Source organism: Anarhichas minor, unplaced genomic scaffold, assembly GCF_050575085.1.
Source record: "Anarhichas minor isolate MPS153535 unplaced genomic scaffold, ASM5057508v1 ptg000062l, whole genome shotgun sequence".
In the NCBI taxonomy this organism is placed as follows: domain Eukaryota; kingdom Metazoa; phylum Chordata; class Actinopteri; order Perciformes; family Anarhichadidae; genus Anarhichas; species Anarhichas minor.
Genome location: NW_027466508.1, coordinates 5,009,999 through 5,027,500, shown reverse-complemented (window position 1 = coordinate 5,027,500; position 17,502 = coordinate 5,009,999). Strand labels below are relative to the sequence as shown.

Below are 17,502 nucleotides of genomic sequence, written 5' to 3'. Positions count from 1 at the left end.
GTCCCCAGCACTACACCAAAGACGCCGATGGCCTTTGCACCCGGCTGATCAAACCCAAGTTGATGGAGGGAACGGTGGCAGCACAAGACGAGTTCTCCAGGAGTAAGGACACACTGAGCTCATTAAACACCGCTCCCCCCCCCCCCCAGGGGACGCTGGCATTGTTGTTTCCGTACTGTCACGATAACCTCCCGAGCGCTCAGCGTGCAGACAGTGGGTCCTGATAGCATTAATCAACAGAGGGGTGATTAATCCTGGTGTGTCTGGGGATGAGTTCCCAAGGTCAACCCGAGTCTTCCTCTGGCTTTCTTTCGTTCCTCGCCATGTACCCTTCTGACCCGCTAACTCTTTAACGCTAACCGTTCGGATAAATCAACATATCTCTTCCCAAATAACAGATGCGTCATTGAGAGAGTAGAAGTACTCTGACTAGAAGGTGTATTCATGAATATATACATTGTTTTTTTACAGTAATGCTATTAGACTTGTAGCGTGACTGTCGCCTGTGAAGCCTGCTAAGTGTTATCTGTCCTCTCTTGGCAGGCGGCTGGGCCTTGAACAGAAAGGAGCTGAAACTCCTGCAGACCATTGGCAAAGGGGAGTTCGGAGGTGAGGATTTCTGCATCATCTCATTTCATACATGTGAGCCGTAGTAACAAGAGGCCACGGTCGCCTCTCATATAGTACTAAAACGTGTTCCCCGACTGTGTCCTCGTCAGATGTGATGGTAGGAGACTACAGAGGGAACAAGGTGGCGGTCAAGTGCATCAAAAACGACGCCACGGCGCAGGCTTTCATCGCCGAGGCCTCCGTCATGACGTAAGGTCCCTTGATAATAAATACGTAAAAAGGTGTTTTCTATCACAGGTTTTTTTATTTATTGTTCCCATCACATGTTTTCTGCTTCTGCTCTCAGGCAACTGAGGCACAACAACCTGGTGCAGTTGCTAGGTGTAATAGTCGAGGAGAGGGGCAGTCTCTACATCGTCACGGAGTACATGGCCAAGGTTTGTCGCACAAGTTTTTTTTCATGTTTTAATACGTGTGGGGAAACAGCATTGGGAAAACTGTATGTGGTTGGTTTAACCTCTAAAAGAAGCGGAAGCCGTTTTACGGGGGATTATGTACGGGGCCGTTTCTTGGCTGGGTGCAGTGACGTCCCGGAGTTCCCGCTGGCAACTGCTCCCTGACAAGAAGTAGTTTGGCGCCCGAACCTAGAATAGAGATGAGCACATTTTAAGCTGTTCTTATTAATCACTTAAATAAACTATTAATAAGAACAAATCATCCCCCCCATACTGAAAACGTCCTCCTCTCCTCTGTGTCACAGGGCAGCCTAGTGGACTACCTGCGCTCCCGAGGACGGACTGTGCTCGGCGGAGACTGCTTACTCAAGTTCTCGCTGTGAGTCCTCTTCACCTCTCTTCAGGTTCTCATTACATTTGTACAACAGACAAACGTTTAATCAGCACAGCTCGGGGGTCGAGAGTTAAACTGCTGCTCTTTAGCTGTCGGGATCTAAATGGAGCTTCAAGAGAACGTTGTCACGCTCACAAACTGCCGAACATAAAAGAAGCCTTTGTTTACCCAAGCAACCATCGCGCAGGGTGTTCGCCTTGATAAGTGGGCGCTTTATCTGCGAGTCAAGTGTCTCAAAGTCTTTCTTTCTTTCTTTTTATTTAACAGTCATTTAGCCGACGCTGTAACCCGGCACAACTCAAAATGACTGCAACACAGGCGTAAAACCATGCATCCACAAGGAAGTACTTCATGATTCATTTTCAGTGCGAGCCACGTGTCCCTTGACTGAGTCCTTGTCAGACGTGTGCAGGGGATTAGACTTTCACTGCGTGAACACGAAGCAAGATTTTCAGTATTTTCTGATTCTAATTATATTTGAGCTGCATTTGTCATTTGATGTGTCTGGCGAGGCCACAGAAATGTCCACATAGATTAAGGGAGGGGACGCACACCTGTGGGTTTGCCATCGTCTTAGCCGTCATGTCTCCTGTCTCGCTGTGTCGCCCAGTGACGTGTGCGAAGCCATGGAGTACCTGGAGGCCAGCAACTTCGTCCACAGAGACCTGGCGGCCCGCAACGTGCTGGTGTCCGACGACAACATCGCCAAGGTCAGCGACTTCGGCCTCACCAAGGAGGCGTCCTCCATACAGGACACGGGCAAGCTGCCCGTCAAGTGGACCTCCCCCGAGGCAATAAGAGAGAAGGTGAGAGGGGACGAGGGGGCGGACCGGAGCTAATGCGCTGTGACTTTCCCTGCATTTGTTTTCATCTAGTACCAGCATTAGAAAGAGTTAAAGTAGGACGATTCTTAAGTCTTTTAATGTGGTGCCAAAGTTGACACTGCTAACTTTAACATTCAAAGTGCTAAAAATGTTGCTCCTGGCACTTTGTTTGATAGCAGTAGTAGTTTAACTTCCTTCATTTTCTTCCCTTAATCTTTCAAATCTGCATGTGCACATGCTCTTTGGAGCCTACGCTGATGTGGAATTCCAACACACTGAGTTGTTACATCTGTGTTTATTGTCAGGCTATTCATGTTTCCTCACTTGAACTCTTGAAATGGCACCAAAACAAACGAGGCAAGAGCATTTATGGCTCGAGGAAGCAGAAAATACCTGAATGCATTTGTCTGATGTGTAAATGAACGCTCCCCCCCTTTTCTTTTCTTTTTTGTCCGACAGAGGTTTTCCACCAAATCAGACGTTTGGAGTTACGGAATCCTGCTTTGGGAGATCTACTCTTTCGGGCGCGTGCCTTACCCTAGAATTGTAAGTACCTGAACACCACATTTGTGTGGCTCGCCGAGGTCCGAGGCATACAGCTACAAACCAGCAGATGGCAGGCTTCATTGCTTGTGTGTGTGTGTGTTTGTTTTATTTGTGTGTGTTTTACTTGTGTGTGTTATTTGTGAACAGGATTAGTGAAGTGACCTCAAAAATATTTGTGCCATCAGACCTACTGGAGCAAATGTGACACGATGTGTGCTTTATTAGGAATTTAAATATTTTTGCATTGTAGCATCTAAATATTTAGTCTGTTTTTTTCATTAACCTTTTGGTTGGGATACCACGGCGCAGCGGAATATCAGTCAACATGTTTAACTATCTCACTCCCCCCCCGTCTCTCAGCCGCTGAAAGAGGTGGTGCCCCGGGTGGAGAAGGGATACAAGATGGACGCCCCGGACGGCTGCCCGCCCGTGGTGTATGACCTGATGAAGCAGTGCTGGACCCTGGACTCTGTCGTGCGGCCGTCCTTCCGCATGCTGAGGGACAAGCTGCAGCATATCAGAGCCAAGGAGCTCTACCTGTGAAGAGGAGACACAGAGGGGGGGGGAGGGTGAGACACAGTGGTGGTAGGAGGAGGAGGAGGAAAAGAAGAAGAAGAAGAGGGACCACAGCATCTTCCTCCTGCCTGCCCAGCCCTCTGACTTGTGGGACTGCCATACTGTGCCGCCCCCCCCCCCCCCCCACCTTTGACCTAAGGCGTTCCCGCCGGCCGCCCTCTGCCTCCACACAAGGACCGTTTTCCTGTTTGTGTTGTAAAGCTTTTGCCAGACTGTTTCCTCTCCTCTCGACGGGCCACTGCCTCTCTCTCTCTCTCTCTCCTCTCTCCTGGTCCAAGTTCCTCTTCCTCCTCCACCTGGAAGATCCCTTTTTTGCTCTTGTTTTTTTCCCCCTCCTCCTCTCCTGAACATGGCATTAACTGGAGGGGAGGCTGGCCCTTTTTTCTCCATGTTTGTCAGGTGCTCTTTCTCTCCCCCCCCCCCCCCCCCCCATCATTCCTGGATCTCTGCATCGCCGTGTTGCTCTGCATGAATTCAGCCCAGCTCTCGTCATTCCATCCTTCCCTCTCTCCCTTTCTCCCCTCGGCGTGGTGTCAGGCGTGGGGCCTTCGCTCTGTGCTAAAGTGCCTCCAGTCTACAGAGCTCCACACTTCCCTCCAGCACGTCTTTCAACTGGACTGTTGTAGTTCGAAATATTTCTTTTTTTATTGCTTTTTTTAAGAGATCTTTTTTTATTGCTTTAATTTTTTTTCAGGGAGGTTAACAAACCGTTTTATTATTTTAGTGCCATCTCCTGCACCTCCATCATCACCCTATCAGACTGGGAGTTTGTTTTTTTTGTACCACGTGTCCATGAAGAGAGCGTGAACAGGAAGAGAGAGGATTTAGGGGGCCAGTATCATGTTTGTCCTCTAGCCGATACAGTCTGCAGGACTGAGGAGGGGGGGCAGGACAATAACGGGAGATGGGGGAGAGGCAGTTCACAAACATGGTTGATTCATCATACGTGGGCTCGTTTTTATATCAAAATATATTTAAAGGATTCAAAAAAAAAAAAAAAAAAAAAAAAAAAAGAACGAACAAGGAAAAAACTGACTAGGGCGGAGAATACAAAACAACAAAAGGAGGACTTTCTCTTGGCGTTTGGAACGTTCAGTGTCTCTGTGAACGCTGGGGTCGGGGTGGTGCATGCTGTGTGTGAGAGGCCTTGGGTTCAACTGTCAGTGCTTTCAATGTTCATCGTTTTATTATGCTACCATGATTATGAATAAATCATTCCATCTGAACAGCGTGGAAACACCTGCATCATTGTATCAGCGTGTATGGGTGTGTGAGGATCGGAGGGCACACTGTCTCAGGGTTTGACGTATTGGATTTTTTAAAATAACCCCGCGAGTCCTTGGTGGAAATGTTCAACAGCAGGAAGTTGAATATTTAGCCGTAATGGTAATAGTTGAGAAAGAGGGTCTGGCCCATCCAGGTTCCAAAATGGAGATCTTCAGAACACTTTTCAAACTACAACATGAAATATTTGAGATTAGGATGACTATACTAAAGGGTGGGTTCACATTTTCCAAGTTCTACTCTGATATACAGTGGAATCGTTTTGCTCACTCTAATCATTTCCACTGTTTATACTGGCCATTTACAGATTCCTTATTAAGGTGCTCACAATGGACGAGATGAGGGGATGAAATCCACAGTTCTGTGGAAAAAAAACGTGTTGTTTTGACATTTTTTCTTTGAATTGTTTTTGTTTTTTATGCTGTTTTGCACAAACACACTGTAGATGTTGTCTCTAATGTCTAATCGTGGGGGACACTATGAAGGGATTTCATCATGGCCAGAGTCGGAATCGGCTTTAATGGCACATACATGGAATTTGACTCACACATTGCTTTCAACGTACATACATGGAATATACAAATGAACAAGAAAAATATATGAACAGGATGAATGATTAAAGTGACTTAGAACTAATTCGGTGTACATTTGAGTATTGTATTAAGATGAATGCCTTTGCTCAAAGTGCCATCCAGGTGTCTGGTGTTTTTAGGCTTCCAGGACGGAAAACGTGTTGTCACTACAACAGGTTTTGTCTTCTTTCTAAAACGCAGACTCGTGTTTCAGCTTCCCTGTCTCCTGGAATCGCGTCAAACAACGCGAACAGAGAAAATAGTCATTTTGATTTTAAACTATTTAGAGCTGCGTGATCAGCCTGTGAAGACGGGTCACGAGACAAACCGGCTGTGAACTGACGCTCTATTTTATTTTTTTTAAAGTGTCTCGCCTCTGTACTAAAAAAGGCCCAGTCTCTTCACGAGCTATAAATAAAGTCCTCCAGTGATCATCTTTTGATCGCAGAAGTGCCAGGAACAGGTGGTGAAGTGTCAGCGGAGGCTTAAAGGGGTGTGCTGTGTCAGCTGGGTTCAACTGTGCCGCCTCCTCGCTCCTCCTCCAGCATCATCTACAGACTGGGATGAGACGAGACCAGTTTACTGGATTTATCTTCTGCTTCCGCTCATTCAAAACTCGTCTTGTAGACTTTGATGTGATTCCTATGGATTTTTAATGACAGCAACGTGGGCGGTAACAATGGGCTGATTACGTAAGCGAGGCGGTTTGTGCTCGTGGCCAAGACTGTGCCGCTGTCAGGACGTATCACGCCAGCTCCGGTTTAACCGCCCTGCTACGGCAGCACGAGACGGGGCCCGCTGCAGAGGTCCCCTTCCCTCCCTCCCTCCGCCGCACTCAGTTAGTCTCCTCACTGGCTCAAAGAAGAAAAGAAAAAAATGCTCATTAGCCGGTTCGGGGAACATTTTTGTATGTCGCCTGACTTCCAGACTTCCCCGCCGGGAGGCTTTATACAGTCTGAGTCCTCAAAGGGAGCAACACAGAGCTTCAATATCTGATTAAAAGAGTTTTAGTACATAACTGCCCTTTATGCCCTTACAAAGTACAAACTGCTGCTTGCAGTATACGTTCAACGTAGAAGCTAAGTCACGAGCTTTCCGGTGTCCCCCATGGGACCTAATTTCAGGAGAAACGTGCACAGTAGGAGATGGCGTTTTAATTGTGGTATGAATTACACATTTGTCAATTTAATGATGCGGTTGTACAGAACATCGGTGCGGTTCAGTTCCAGTAAGAGGTCCTCCTGCGAACATGTTTGTAGAGCCACTCGGGTCTCATCAAAGGTTTTCAAAAGCAGCGTAGCTTGTAAGTGTCCTGTCGTGCTATGGTGTGGTGTTGCTGCTCTTCTCCAGAAAGGTGTTGCCAGTAACTCTCAAATCCGTTTCTCCTCCTCCTTCAGCCATTGAGTGTTAAAAAAACAAAGCTACACAGAGCAAAACGCTAAAAATGTCATGTCAATGGCATAACTTCTTACATATCTTTCAACTTGAACTGTTCTGCTAGCTTCAGCTTCAAAACAGTCACGCTAGCTCACTGACCAATCACGCTTCACGTTAATGCTGACGTACTTGTAGGCCACCTAGACAGCTCTGACATTTCAAAGAATACGCTCAACATGTCAAACTAAAGATCTGATTGGTTGAACACTATGACAATCAACAATATCGTCCCCATTCACTTAAACTGCAAAGGCTTCCTAGCGGGCCTCGGGCCTCTCTTCTTACCTAGAGACACAGAGGTGAAATCTGATTGGATAAAAGCTCTACTTAAAACAAGCTGCACTGGAAGCAGAGCAACTGAGGAAGACAGTAGCTGTGCAATGAGAAAATAACATAATGGGAAAAATAATTGGAATACATGTAGTGTATTTATGATAAATTATAAAATAGCTATAACTTTGTGATTCTGTTTAGGCCAGCAGAGAAGGCCTTGCTGGCCCCGACGGCCCATCACTGCGTGGAACATAGCTTAGCTTAGCTAGCTAGTGTTGGTGACAATATTTTGGGAGACGAGAGATTTAGTTCACTGAGCGGTTTCAAAAATGATACTATGACAAACTGCGACTTTCTTGACTTGCAAACATGATCTTTTATATTGGCAAAGATATGTGTGAATCATGGCACGATTCAAACGGGATCAAAAAAAAAAGTTAGTCTCTCACTGTTGACTAGCGGACATATTTTTCCCAATATCACGTCCCATGGGTCAAACCAAAACGGGAGGGACTTGGATACTACTTCATCATGGTATTGCACCTTGAACTTTGACCCTCTTGCTCGTATACCCGCTGCACACAGGAATGTGGATCAGAAGAGGCATAAAATCATGCTGGCTTGCATACTCCTAAATACCACCAGATGCATAAAGACATCCTGGTACTTTTGGCATACTGTATTTGAAATATACTATGTATTAAGACATACTAAATATTGTCTAGCATACTAAATAGTATGGTACTATGAGTATTTGGACGCACAGAAGATTTGGAGGTTCTGCTGGAGGGGTCAAAGGTCAGAAGCAGCTGCATCCTGAAATGACCTTCAGTGCCTGGACACAGCAGTCACTGTGGAGACCCAATCTTGTCATTGTCTCCGGACAATCAGCCTGCATATCAGCACAGCCTTCATTTAAACACCCGTCGTACAGTAACCGTTGTGCTATTGTGATACATTTAAAAATGTAAAGCCCAGCTGGAGGTGTCACTGTGATGAGAGCTTGTGGTGACAGGAGTGAGCGTTAACGCGCAGCTCTCACGTCAGGATGCCTCGGTCGTCCGGTCACGCTTAAGCAATCCTGACAACCGCACAGCTCGGTGTTCCGAGTAGGCACAAGCAGGAGGGTTGTTGCGTTAATCAGCTTTCGATAAGTTATGGATCTGTGCTACTGAGGCACGCACTCGACGGCAGCAAATTAGCTCCTGAATTTAATCTGATTACGCCAACACCATTTTTTGGTGGGGAGGGGACGAGTCCGAGGGAAGATGCTGAGGGCTGCACGTGTCTTTTTGTGGAGTTAGCATGTGCGTTGTCGCCCTGGACCTGACAGATTTACATGCGTGACAGAATGAGGGTGAGGCGGCGAGGCCTCGGCTTCATGTGCCGTTGCTTGGTTACCGCATGGCAGATTTCTTGATGACACACGACTCACCGGGAAGACACACTTCTCTCGCCCCGGATCACACGGGGATAACATAACATAACGGATCACACAAAAAAAAAAAAAAAAACTGAGTTCCCACCATCACTGTTTTCAAGCATTATTTGCACTGTAGAAGTCAGTTACACTGAAACAGCTGAAGGTTGCAAAAATGTCAGTACATGATAGTAGAAGGGAGTTATTTCAACACATTCCCCAGCTTCTCTGGCTTTTAACACCAATGTATGAATCCAATAAACATTGTTCACATCTATTTTGGATGTGTAATTGAATAATAACATTTCATCAACGGTAGGTATTAATTACAGACCTTCCATCTACTCTTCGATGGAGGTTTTATACCTGTTTAGCAATCATGTAGAAAGAAAAGCCTGGACAGAGTGAATGACTTTGGGCAGTGTATGCTAAGCTAAGCTAACGGGCTGCTCGCCGTAGCGCCATAGTTTGCTCTACGAACACGAGAGTTGTATCGATCTTGTGTTGTGCCAAAAAAATTAAAAAAAATAAACTTAAACTGTTCCTTTTAAACTTTAAAGAGGAGAAAGTCTGAGTTCCCCTGAGTTACTGACACTGAGCGGTTTGTTTATACATTGAGTCAGCGTCGGAGTTGAGCCTCCATTTCCTGCTCGTTTCAGGAGCGGGGCGTCGGGGCTGACAGGAGATGACGGAAATGATATTGACATTATCAGGCCAGTGTGCGGCCGGCTGTGTCAAATGTGCACGTCCTCAGTGACAGGATCCTTTCACACGGACGCATCTCATGCCTTTTCCTGTCTCGGGCTCGCCACTTTGCCGAACACGGCCTAAAAATATGCAGTTTCCTGCTGCAATTAGCTTCTATTTGGGGGACGTTTATCTTTGCGTGATGTCAGCCTTTCACACATGAGTGCCACTTTTTGCATTCAGGCCCTTGTTGCTGTGTATCGGCAGTTTTGTGGCGTTGGAGTTTATAGCAGCTTGAATCCCTCCTTTGTTCACCAGATGCAGCATTCAGGGTGTATTCTACCGCACGCTCTATTTCCTCTGGTGCAGCATCAGTTGCGTGTGCCGCATAAATATCGACGTCTTTATCGTCACATTTGGAGGTTCTGATTCTCAGCTGCACCGAGAGCTCTGTGTATTTTTTCATGTCTTGACCGAGGGGGGCATGACCTCGTAAACTCATCAGCGCAGCGACGACCCATAAGCTTCAAGACAGAAGGGACACGACCTCAGACGTCACAGCCGGAGAGCGTCGTCACGACTCCCTGTACTGAAGGAACAGATATTCAGACATAAATTAGATGCAGGCATTATGAGCTCATGGTTTAGTCAGACATAATTTATATTAAAAAAAACGAATTTGCATTTGGTACATACTGTGCAGCACATACATTTTGAATTCAACCCCTCACGAGATAGGTTTACATATTGCCCGCCTATCTTAAAACAGTATCCACACGCACATACGTGCAGTAAGACATCTTATTGGGTCGTTGTAATTATATTAGCTGTGACAAGATCCTATCCTAACACAATCATTTGTCATAGAAACCCAAAGCGCACACATCTCTGTGAAAAATTTAGATAATAAAATATGTTCATGGACTGTTTCCTTGCTGAGCTTCAGTGGAAGGAATTTTGTACTAAAAAAGTCTACAACATTGGAAGATAGATTCATTTGATTTGTCCAGCCCAGACTGCTGGAGTGTATTAAATCTGGCTAATTTGGTTAGAATGTTTTTTTTATGCCGAAGAAGCAACCTGGATTTTATTCCCATCTCTAAAATCTCACCAGGAAGGGGTCACTTCCTGGTCTATATGGAGAGGAGGAACACGTCCAACAACAAATACAACTTTCAATGTGTGGGCAAGTGGGTATTGTTTTAAACAGACTTGAACAAACGTGAGTCCATCCCTTAATATGGCGGTGTTAGCGCTGTTGGAGCAAGAGTATGCTAGATTTTTTTAATTATCCAACTGAAAAAAAACACAGTCCAGGGTTGCCAACTCTTTTCCAATGAAAAGTAGTTAGCAGCACTAGCTAGCGCAACATTTTAGCAACTTCAGGCCTACCTCCAAAACCACTGCACTAATGATTATCTTCATGATCGAAGACAACAAACATGGCTATTGTTAGCACTCAGAGCTGAAAGCTAGCAGCTTGTGGAAGAATACACGACGAGCAATGAGTGCACAGGCAGAATACTTGCAGGCAGGTAGCCCTGCCAATCATTACTTCACTTTTTTTGTCAGAGCATTTGAGGCATTTGTTGTTGTCAGGATGTAATGACAATTTCAACAAAAATATTTAAAACGTATTTGTACAATATTACCAACCCTGCCTCTAAGCTAAATGCTAACATTAGCATGATAACATGCTCACAATAGCAAAGCTAACAAACTGATGTTTAGCATGTTCACCATCTTCAACATTTGCTAATTAGCAAAAGGTACCTTTGAGGTTGATGAGAATGCCATTCGTTTTGCAGGGATTTGGTCATAAACTGAAGTATTGGGCATACTGAAACGTTACCTGCTGGTGGCGGTAGAGGAAACGTCAGAGGATCCTCAATGGTCCCCATATTCATCCTCTGGGGACCATGAATGTCTGAACAAAGTTTTGTGGTAATCTATCCAATCATTTTTAAAGATATTTCCGTCTGGACCAAAGCGTTGGACTGACCAACAGACTGACATTACCGCCCACTGAGCCACCAGCAAAGCAAGGTTAGGTGTTATGTGCATCCTGCCGCTACGATTTCCCCTTTAACAGCATTCAACAGCAACAGCAGGCTGAATTAATACAGTTTGAGGTTCTTATTAGGTCTTGATGGTGTCCTGCTGCTTATCAAAGCCTGAGCTGTGAGCCACATAGTGTGTCTGGGAGCTCAGTGCTGGAGGCGGATAACACACGGGGACCGGGCCCGGCAGCAGATGTGGAGGATGAAAGCGCAGCAGTGATGTAATGACGGACTAACGCAAGCCAGTATGTGTCTCCTCTATCGGCCCACCCTCGGAGTGTCTCACTCCGAGGGTCGGTGATGGCTCACAGACGGAGGGAGACTGGAGGAGGAGGATAACGACCACAACAAAAGGCGAGCCTTGTCTGCTGAGCTGCACGTAAACAGTCCCCGCTGCCTGTGATGTAACACCGGCCTGCTTTCTGAACCTCCTCTTTAAATAACCCAATAGTTGCCCTGCAGTGTTGGCTGACATGTTCATTTGACTTTGAGAAATATCAAGGTTCCACCGAGTCGCAGAGAACATGTTTTCTGCACCGCTTGTCAGCATGAATTTGCATTTCGCTCCTGACATTTCACCTCCCCTTGCCCGGGGCCCCTGGCCTGCTGGTTGCCAGCGGGAGAGGGGGGGGGGGGGGGGACCGTGCCAACCCACATCCCAATAAAGAGAGGGTGAAGGGCCCCACGGCCCCTGGGAGTCACCATTGTGATACCATTCCACTCCACTAGTAGCTTTCCAACCTACATTGTCCTTCTCGCTGTCTTAAAAATGCTGAAGATAGCAGAAGAGAGGAACAAACAAGCTGCACCAGGAACAACTTCAACATAAAATCACAAATAAAGCTGCATCAGAGAAGAATGTAGAGTTAATCAATTTAGATATTTTAGGTGCTAAATTCAAAATTCAGAGAATTCAGAGCTTTGATATTGCAGCAAACAACTATAGCCAGCCCTGCAAATGCATGTTAATGCATGTGACTCTCTCTGTGTGTGTGCCCCTCTGACTAGCTAATTGCCACAGCTCTGCACGACGCTCCTGAGGCAGTTACAGCTGAAAACGCCGTCCCGGAAGCGTAGCACCCACCCTCCGATTCCCCCCTCAGGTAAACACTGATAGCTCTGTCAGCACCAAGGCCGTTTTCTTTGCACTGTCTCGTCTCTGGTGTTAGCACCATTAGCCTCTAATCGCCATTTTGAGAGCCGCAATCCCTCAATCACATTATACTCTCTGAATTGCGGCTTCAGCAGCTTTAAAGATTCTCTCTTTAACGCTGAAGGGGTCGCTGGAGCTTTTTAGCATTTTTAAAGTCATTATTTTAGTTTTTCAGTCCATAACTTAGCAACTTCAGTCTGACCGCTCTCATTGACCTGGTTGCCCTCACTCAGCTGTGTAACTTTGCCAGTGTGTGTGAGGCTATATGCCGGAGGTATGTTGTAACATTTAAGTAGTATGTAGCTACTCTGTGTGAACATGCTAGCGTTGTGACTCGTTGAACTGCAACAAAGAAGTGTAACAAGTGGATTTGATGCATTTCAGCGTGCTAAATTCTCCATGTGATGTTATATAGTGCACTATAAGAAAACAAGCTAGCTAGCTAGCTAGCCCTTGTGCTTAAATAACTTATTTTTAAAGTGTGCTATCTACACTGACTGGTGAAATAGACCAAGGCATCCCATCCATCATTGCGTCAGGTATGACTGAAAGATAAATGATAAAGTAAAGTCCCCCACCCATCCTGTGGTAGATGAAGCGCCACATACTGCTTTGGGTCGGTTAACACAAACAGCCAGACTGCAGCTCACTGACATCATCTTTCAGGATTTCTGGGTTTTGAAGTTTTCAAATCCTTTTTATAGCCATTTGGAGACGCTAGTGCGCAAAGTTTTTGTTGGTTCAGCTTGAAAGCATCTTCTCTCCCGACGGGGCCGGGGCTGGGGCCTGGCAGATGATGTGAGGTTTGATGAATCCCTCGCTGTGTGAGTCACAGCAAAGAGTCTGACACCGACGGCTCGTCACGCTCGCTGTCATTCAGAAGTAGGTGTTTTGTTGTGGCAGGCTGCATGAGCAGACAACGTTCATTGCGTGAGTGTGAGTAAGACTTAATACCGAATGTAATCACAGTTTTCTGTATTTAAAAGGAAAAGCAAACCCACAAGAACTCTGTAGCCACATGGACTTACAGTGTCCACGCTGACATGCATGGTGCGACAGTTGCTGAGATGTAATGATAAACTGAGGAGAAGAACATTTTCTGTCGCAAAAAAAGTGAAAATGAATGTCAGTCTCGAGGTTTCCACTCTCACAAATGACCCGGGCTTTGTTTTGTTGATGTAGCGAACGTCCACAGAGGATGGACTGTAAACTGTTGTGACACACGAGGAACCGCAGCCAACCATGAGTAATGTTAAGGTTCACGAAATGCCTCAGAGACCGCAAATATAACAGTCAAAGGCTTGTCACAACTGTACGTTCACAGCTACATTCTTGGATTGTTTTTGGTGATGATGGTGTGTGTGTGTGTGTGTGTGGGTGTGGGTGTGGGGGGGGGGGGGGGTGTTAGTCATTTAAGGACTTGCCTTGGGGTCTGAGAGCACATCAACTCACTACTGCAGCAACGTGTATGAATATTTTTATGGGGTGCCGGATTAAGGTGTGCGCACAATAATAATCACCAAAGATTGTTTTTGTTTTCAATTGTTGCGAGGGCGAATTTGTGCAAAAACATTTTTAAGAATGGGCCCCACTCACTCTGTGAGGACCCACAACCCCCCCTCCCTTTGCCCACCCAGTGCCCCCATGTGCACCCATGGAGGGGGGGGTGGGGGGACCACACACACACACACCGTCTGAGCTTCACTCCTTGCAGCCTGGCACTGAGGGCAGGGGGAGGAGAGACACAGATGAGGGCTGAAAGCCCGTGCGGGGGTTGTTAAGCCAGAGCTTGTAGAAACACAGGAGCTAATGAATGCAGCCAGAAGTCAGCAGCTCCACGGCGCAGAATGGCTCACTAAGAACAACAAATGAACAGGGGTTTTGTTTCGGCTATATCTACAAGAACATTACTCCACATACATGTGTGTGTGTGTGTGTGTGTGTGTGTGTGTGTGTGTGTGTGTGTGTGTGTGTGTGTGTGTGTGTGTGTGTGTGTGTGTGTGTGTGTGTGAGAGAGAGACACAAGCTCTCGCCACCTTGGGCAGGAATGACTCCGAGCACGTTAATTAAGTTGATGCATCGCGGCAACTCGCATGTGAACAGACATGTATGATCACATAGCCACAGCAAAGCAAGCTGCTGGCGAGCTCACACACACGCGCCTCGCAATGGCTGATGTATTCCTGTTGGCTGCTTTGTGTGGGAACTGTGATGATGCGATCATTAAAAAAAAAGCAGAGCTATTCAAAATCATGTTGTTGATCACCACAGCATGCTCCTTTGTGTGTTGTGGATGTTGCATAACGGCTATCCTCATTACTCTGTTAAATATGATTGTGATAATGCGCTGTAATTATTGTTATTCACATCCTGACTATTTTCAACCATAACAAGGATTTCTACCTGCGGGGATAATGTGGATGCTGAACTTAAAGATAAGTGTAAGATTGTACTCCCATGTCGGGCAAATTTTATGGATTCAGCTGAGATAACTTCCACCACGCACATCTGGTGGACAGCTAAAGGTGGGCATGAACCTGGAACACATCTAACAATGACATTACAACTGGACAATTCAAGCTGTAACTCCTGCTGTGCTAGACAGTGATTTCATGTAGGGGCCCATGGTGTTTGCAGAGAGGATTCTGTTTTAGGACAACACACATTAATCTACATTTCTGTATATGTGCCAGTCATAGACTCTATGTAAAAGGTGGACATACTCACCTTGACGACCTGTCAATCACAGTAAGCCCGCCCTGAAGCATACTCTGCTTTATGGTCTATTTTACTCTTAACGGGACCATGATTTACTAAATGAACATCATGCTGTATTGCAAAACTTGCGATTGAGACCATGAACTCATGTTTACAATGTTTACTGAGGTAATAAATTCAGTTCATCAGTTCAGATGACCTCCAACCAAGAAGATCTGGTGTACTGATGGACCATTTTTGGTTCAGCCAGATGATGCACGCTGAGGCACAGCAGCCTCGGCGTCAAGAAGACAAAACATCACAGCCTCAATGTCAGCGTGTTGATAACCAGCTCAGTAATTATCAGTCCTCCCCCCTTCGCTATCCCCTCTCACCTTGACTCACCCCTTTTTGGATTTACTGATAAAATGCTGGTTAAGGCTGGCGTGAAATCCTCTTCTTCTTCCTCTCATTTGGCATGGACCCATGCCTCGTACTCACCAACGCCCAGAAGCAGGACTTCGTGTTCCTGTTCCTTTTGATAAGTTGTAGAATGCACTCAAATAATTCCGTAATATTGGATTTTATGTCAGTTACTAAATTTAGCTTCATTAAACACCAGGTCTTTGACAGGCAAACCCTTTTTTATTTAATTGTTTAGTGCGGGACATGTGTCGGTACATGTCAGCCCTGCGATAGTCTGGTGAGCTGGCAGATAGCGGCGCAGCAGTGCTGAGCCAACCCCTCCCGCCAGTTTTATGAGGGAGGAGGTGGAGTCTTTGTTTAATAATTCTGTCCAGTGCAAACAGATGTCTTCTGGGAAATTTGCTTCTTTTGAATATGTTGCTTCTCATGCATTCTTAGACACCTACAGGCCGCCTAAATATAGTTTTGCCTTTTCTGATGACGTTGCGGCCCGTCATCTGCATTGACTTTGACCGCGCAGCTGGATCTCATTCAACAAGCCTGTAGAAAATTAATTAAGATTAATTATTAAGCCATTGCCCCCACTAAGGTAAGGGTAGTCTCTGGCAAAAATGAAATGGAAAAATGCAATGCAAAACATCCTCACATTGGAAAAGCTTGAACTTGTAAAGGTTTGTCTTTTTTGCTTAAACTATTAACCTTTTATTAAAATAGTGGCAGATGAATTTTCTCCACTCGTCAATTAATCCACAAATAGTTTCAGCTCTTCAGTATTCTATTCCTCATAGCCGTCAAAACTAAAATTGAATGATGAATGCTTGGTGCTTGCTCCTCCTGCGGGATGATGTCACCTCTGCGCGATTGGTTGATTGGTTGAGTGGCTTGGATTGGCTGCCATCTGACCCCTGGTTCAGCCGACAGCGGTGACCTCATGTCCACTGATACACTTTACGTAACAATTACATGCAACCTTTTGTTGTTCGTGCAGGCCTGAGGCCAGTTTCACTTCACCGCTTTCGTGCTCTTGCAGCCGTTCTGCTGCCGATCATTCCCGCCACGACGGTGACGGTCAAGAGTCAGGAGTTCATTCGTGCTCAGCTGGCTGCCTTAATGAACTAGCAACCTATTATCATATTATGTCATTGAGACATGAAAACCACCGAATGGGATCAAATGGACATCAAACAGTTGAATTTTGACCCAGGTGACTAACTGGCCCATTTCTGCCTTCACTGATTTGCATTAGCGGTGTGTTCAGCCCAGTCGGTCTGTGCTTCAATATTTCCCTGCTCTGCTGAGACTTGGCTTCAGAGGCTCGCCTCCTGCCTCGGTCCAAGCTGGATTACTCATCAGCCCCCCCACACACACACACACATACAGACACAGACGTGGGCAGCGACGTCGTGCATGACTCACGTGGCCCCATGTTCACTTTAACTCTGCACTGGTTCGAAGAGATGGGAGCATTAGTTGAGGCTGTGATTAAGTGACACTTTGTGGCACTTAAAGGCATCCTGTGTGGAGAAATTGCTGCTCTTTACCTGCATTGAGTTAATGAGTTAGTCTGAGGCAGCTAAATCCACAAACACGTACAGTGCCATTTACCCTGACACCCACAGCGAGCAATTTTAATAGTGAATGTTCTTTCTGTGAATCAGATATTGACGACATCAAATGAGACCTGCCTCAGTTCAACCAATTCATGTTTCCTTGGCCTGTTAACAGCCCCACAGGAGCACTCGCAGGTAGAGCACCACCAGTCAGGACATGTGGGTGAAGGTCTTCAAACATCCCAGTCCAGGTTTTGCCAGAAAGTCCAGGGATTTAAACCGGCAGCCTACCTGTCAAAAGCATGTTTTCGGATACGTTTAAGGACTTGAAGTCCGTCTTTGTCTAGGCATCATGCCAACTCATCTATTTTATTCACTCCAAATAAATGGTAGCTTTCATTGCATAATGCTTGTCTTAAAACGCATTGTCTTCTTTTTTCCCCCCACAGGACATTTCTCTAGCACATTTGCTACGAATTTATAAAAGGCTTAAGATATTCACCACTTATATATTAAACACACAAATATGACATTGAACAGACACAGATACGACGTGACATTTAATTGCATTTTTATAT

The 17,502-nt window shown here is 45.9% G+C and overlaps 1 protein-coding gene across 2 annotated transcripts in view; it reads left to right on the top strand.

Moving 5' to 3' along the window:
- The window catches only part of cskl (c-src tyrosine kinase-like), a 39,250-nt gene extending 34,659 nt beyond the window's left edge, over positions 1-4,591 (top strand). For both annotated transcript variants that reach the window (XM_076077657.1, XM_076077658.1), the window contains 8 exons: positions 9-102; positions 544-609; positions 720-819; positions 917-1,007; positions 1,331-1,404; positions 2,030-2,225; positions 2,703-2,789; positions 3,150-4,591. In XM_076077657.1, the coding sequence (XP_075933772.1) occupies positions 9-102; positions 544-609; positions 720-819; positions 917-1,007; positions 1,331-1,404; positions 2,030-2,225; positions 2,703-2,789; positions 3,150-3,332 (891 nt within the window). In that variant the 3' untranslated portion in view covers positions 3,333-4,591. The remainder of the gene's footprint in view (positions 1-8; positions 103-543; positions 610-719; positions 820-916; positions 1,008-1,330; positions 1,405-2,029; positions 2,226-2,702; positions 2,790-3,149) is intronic.
- The last annotated feature ends 12,911 nt before the right edge of the window (positions 4,592-17,502 follow it).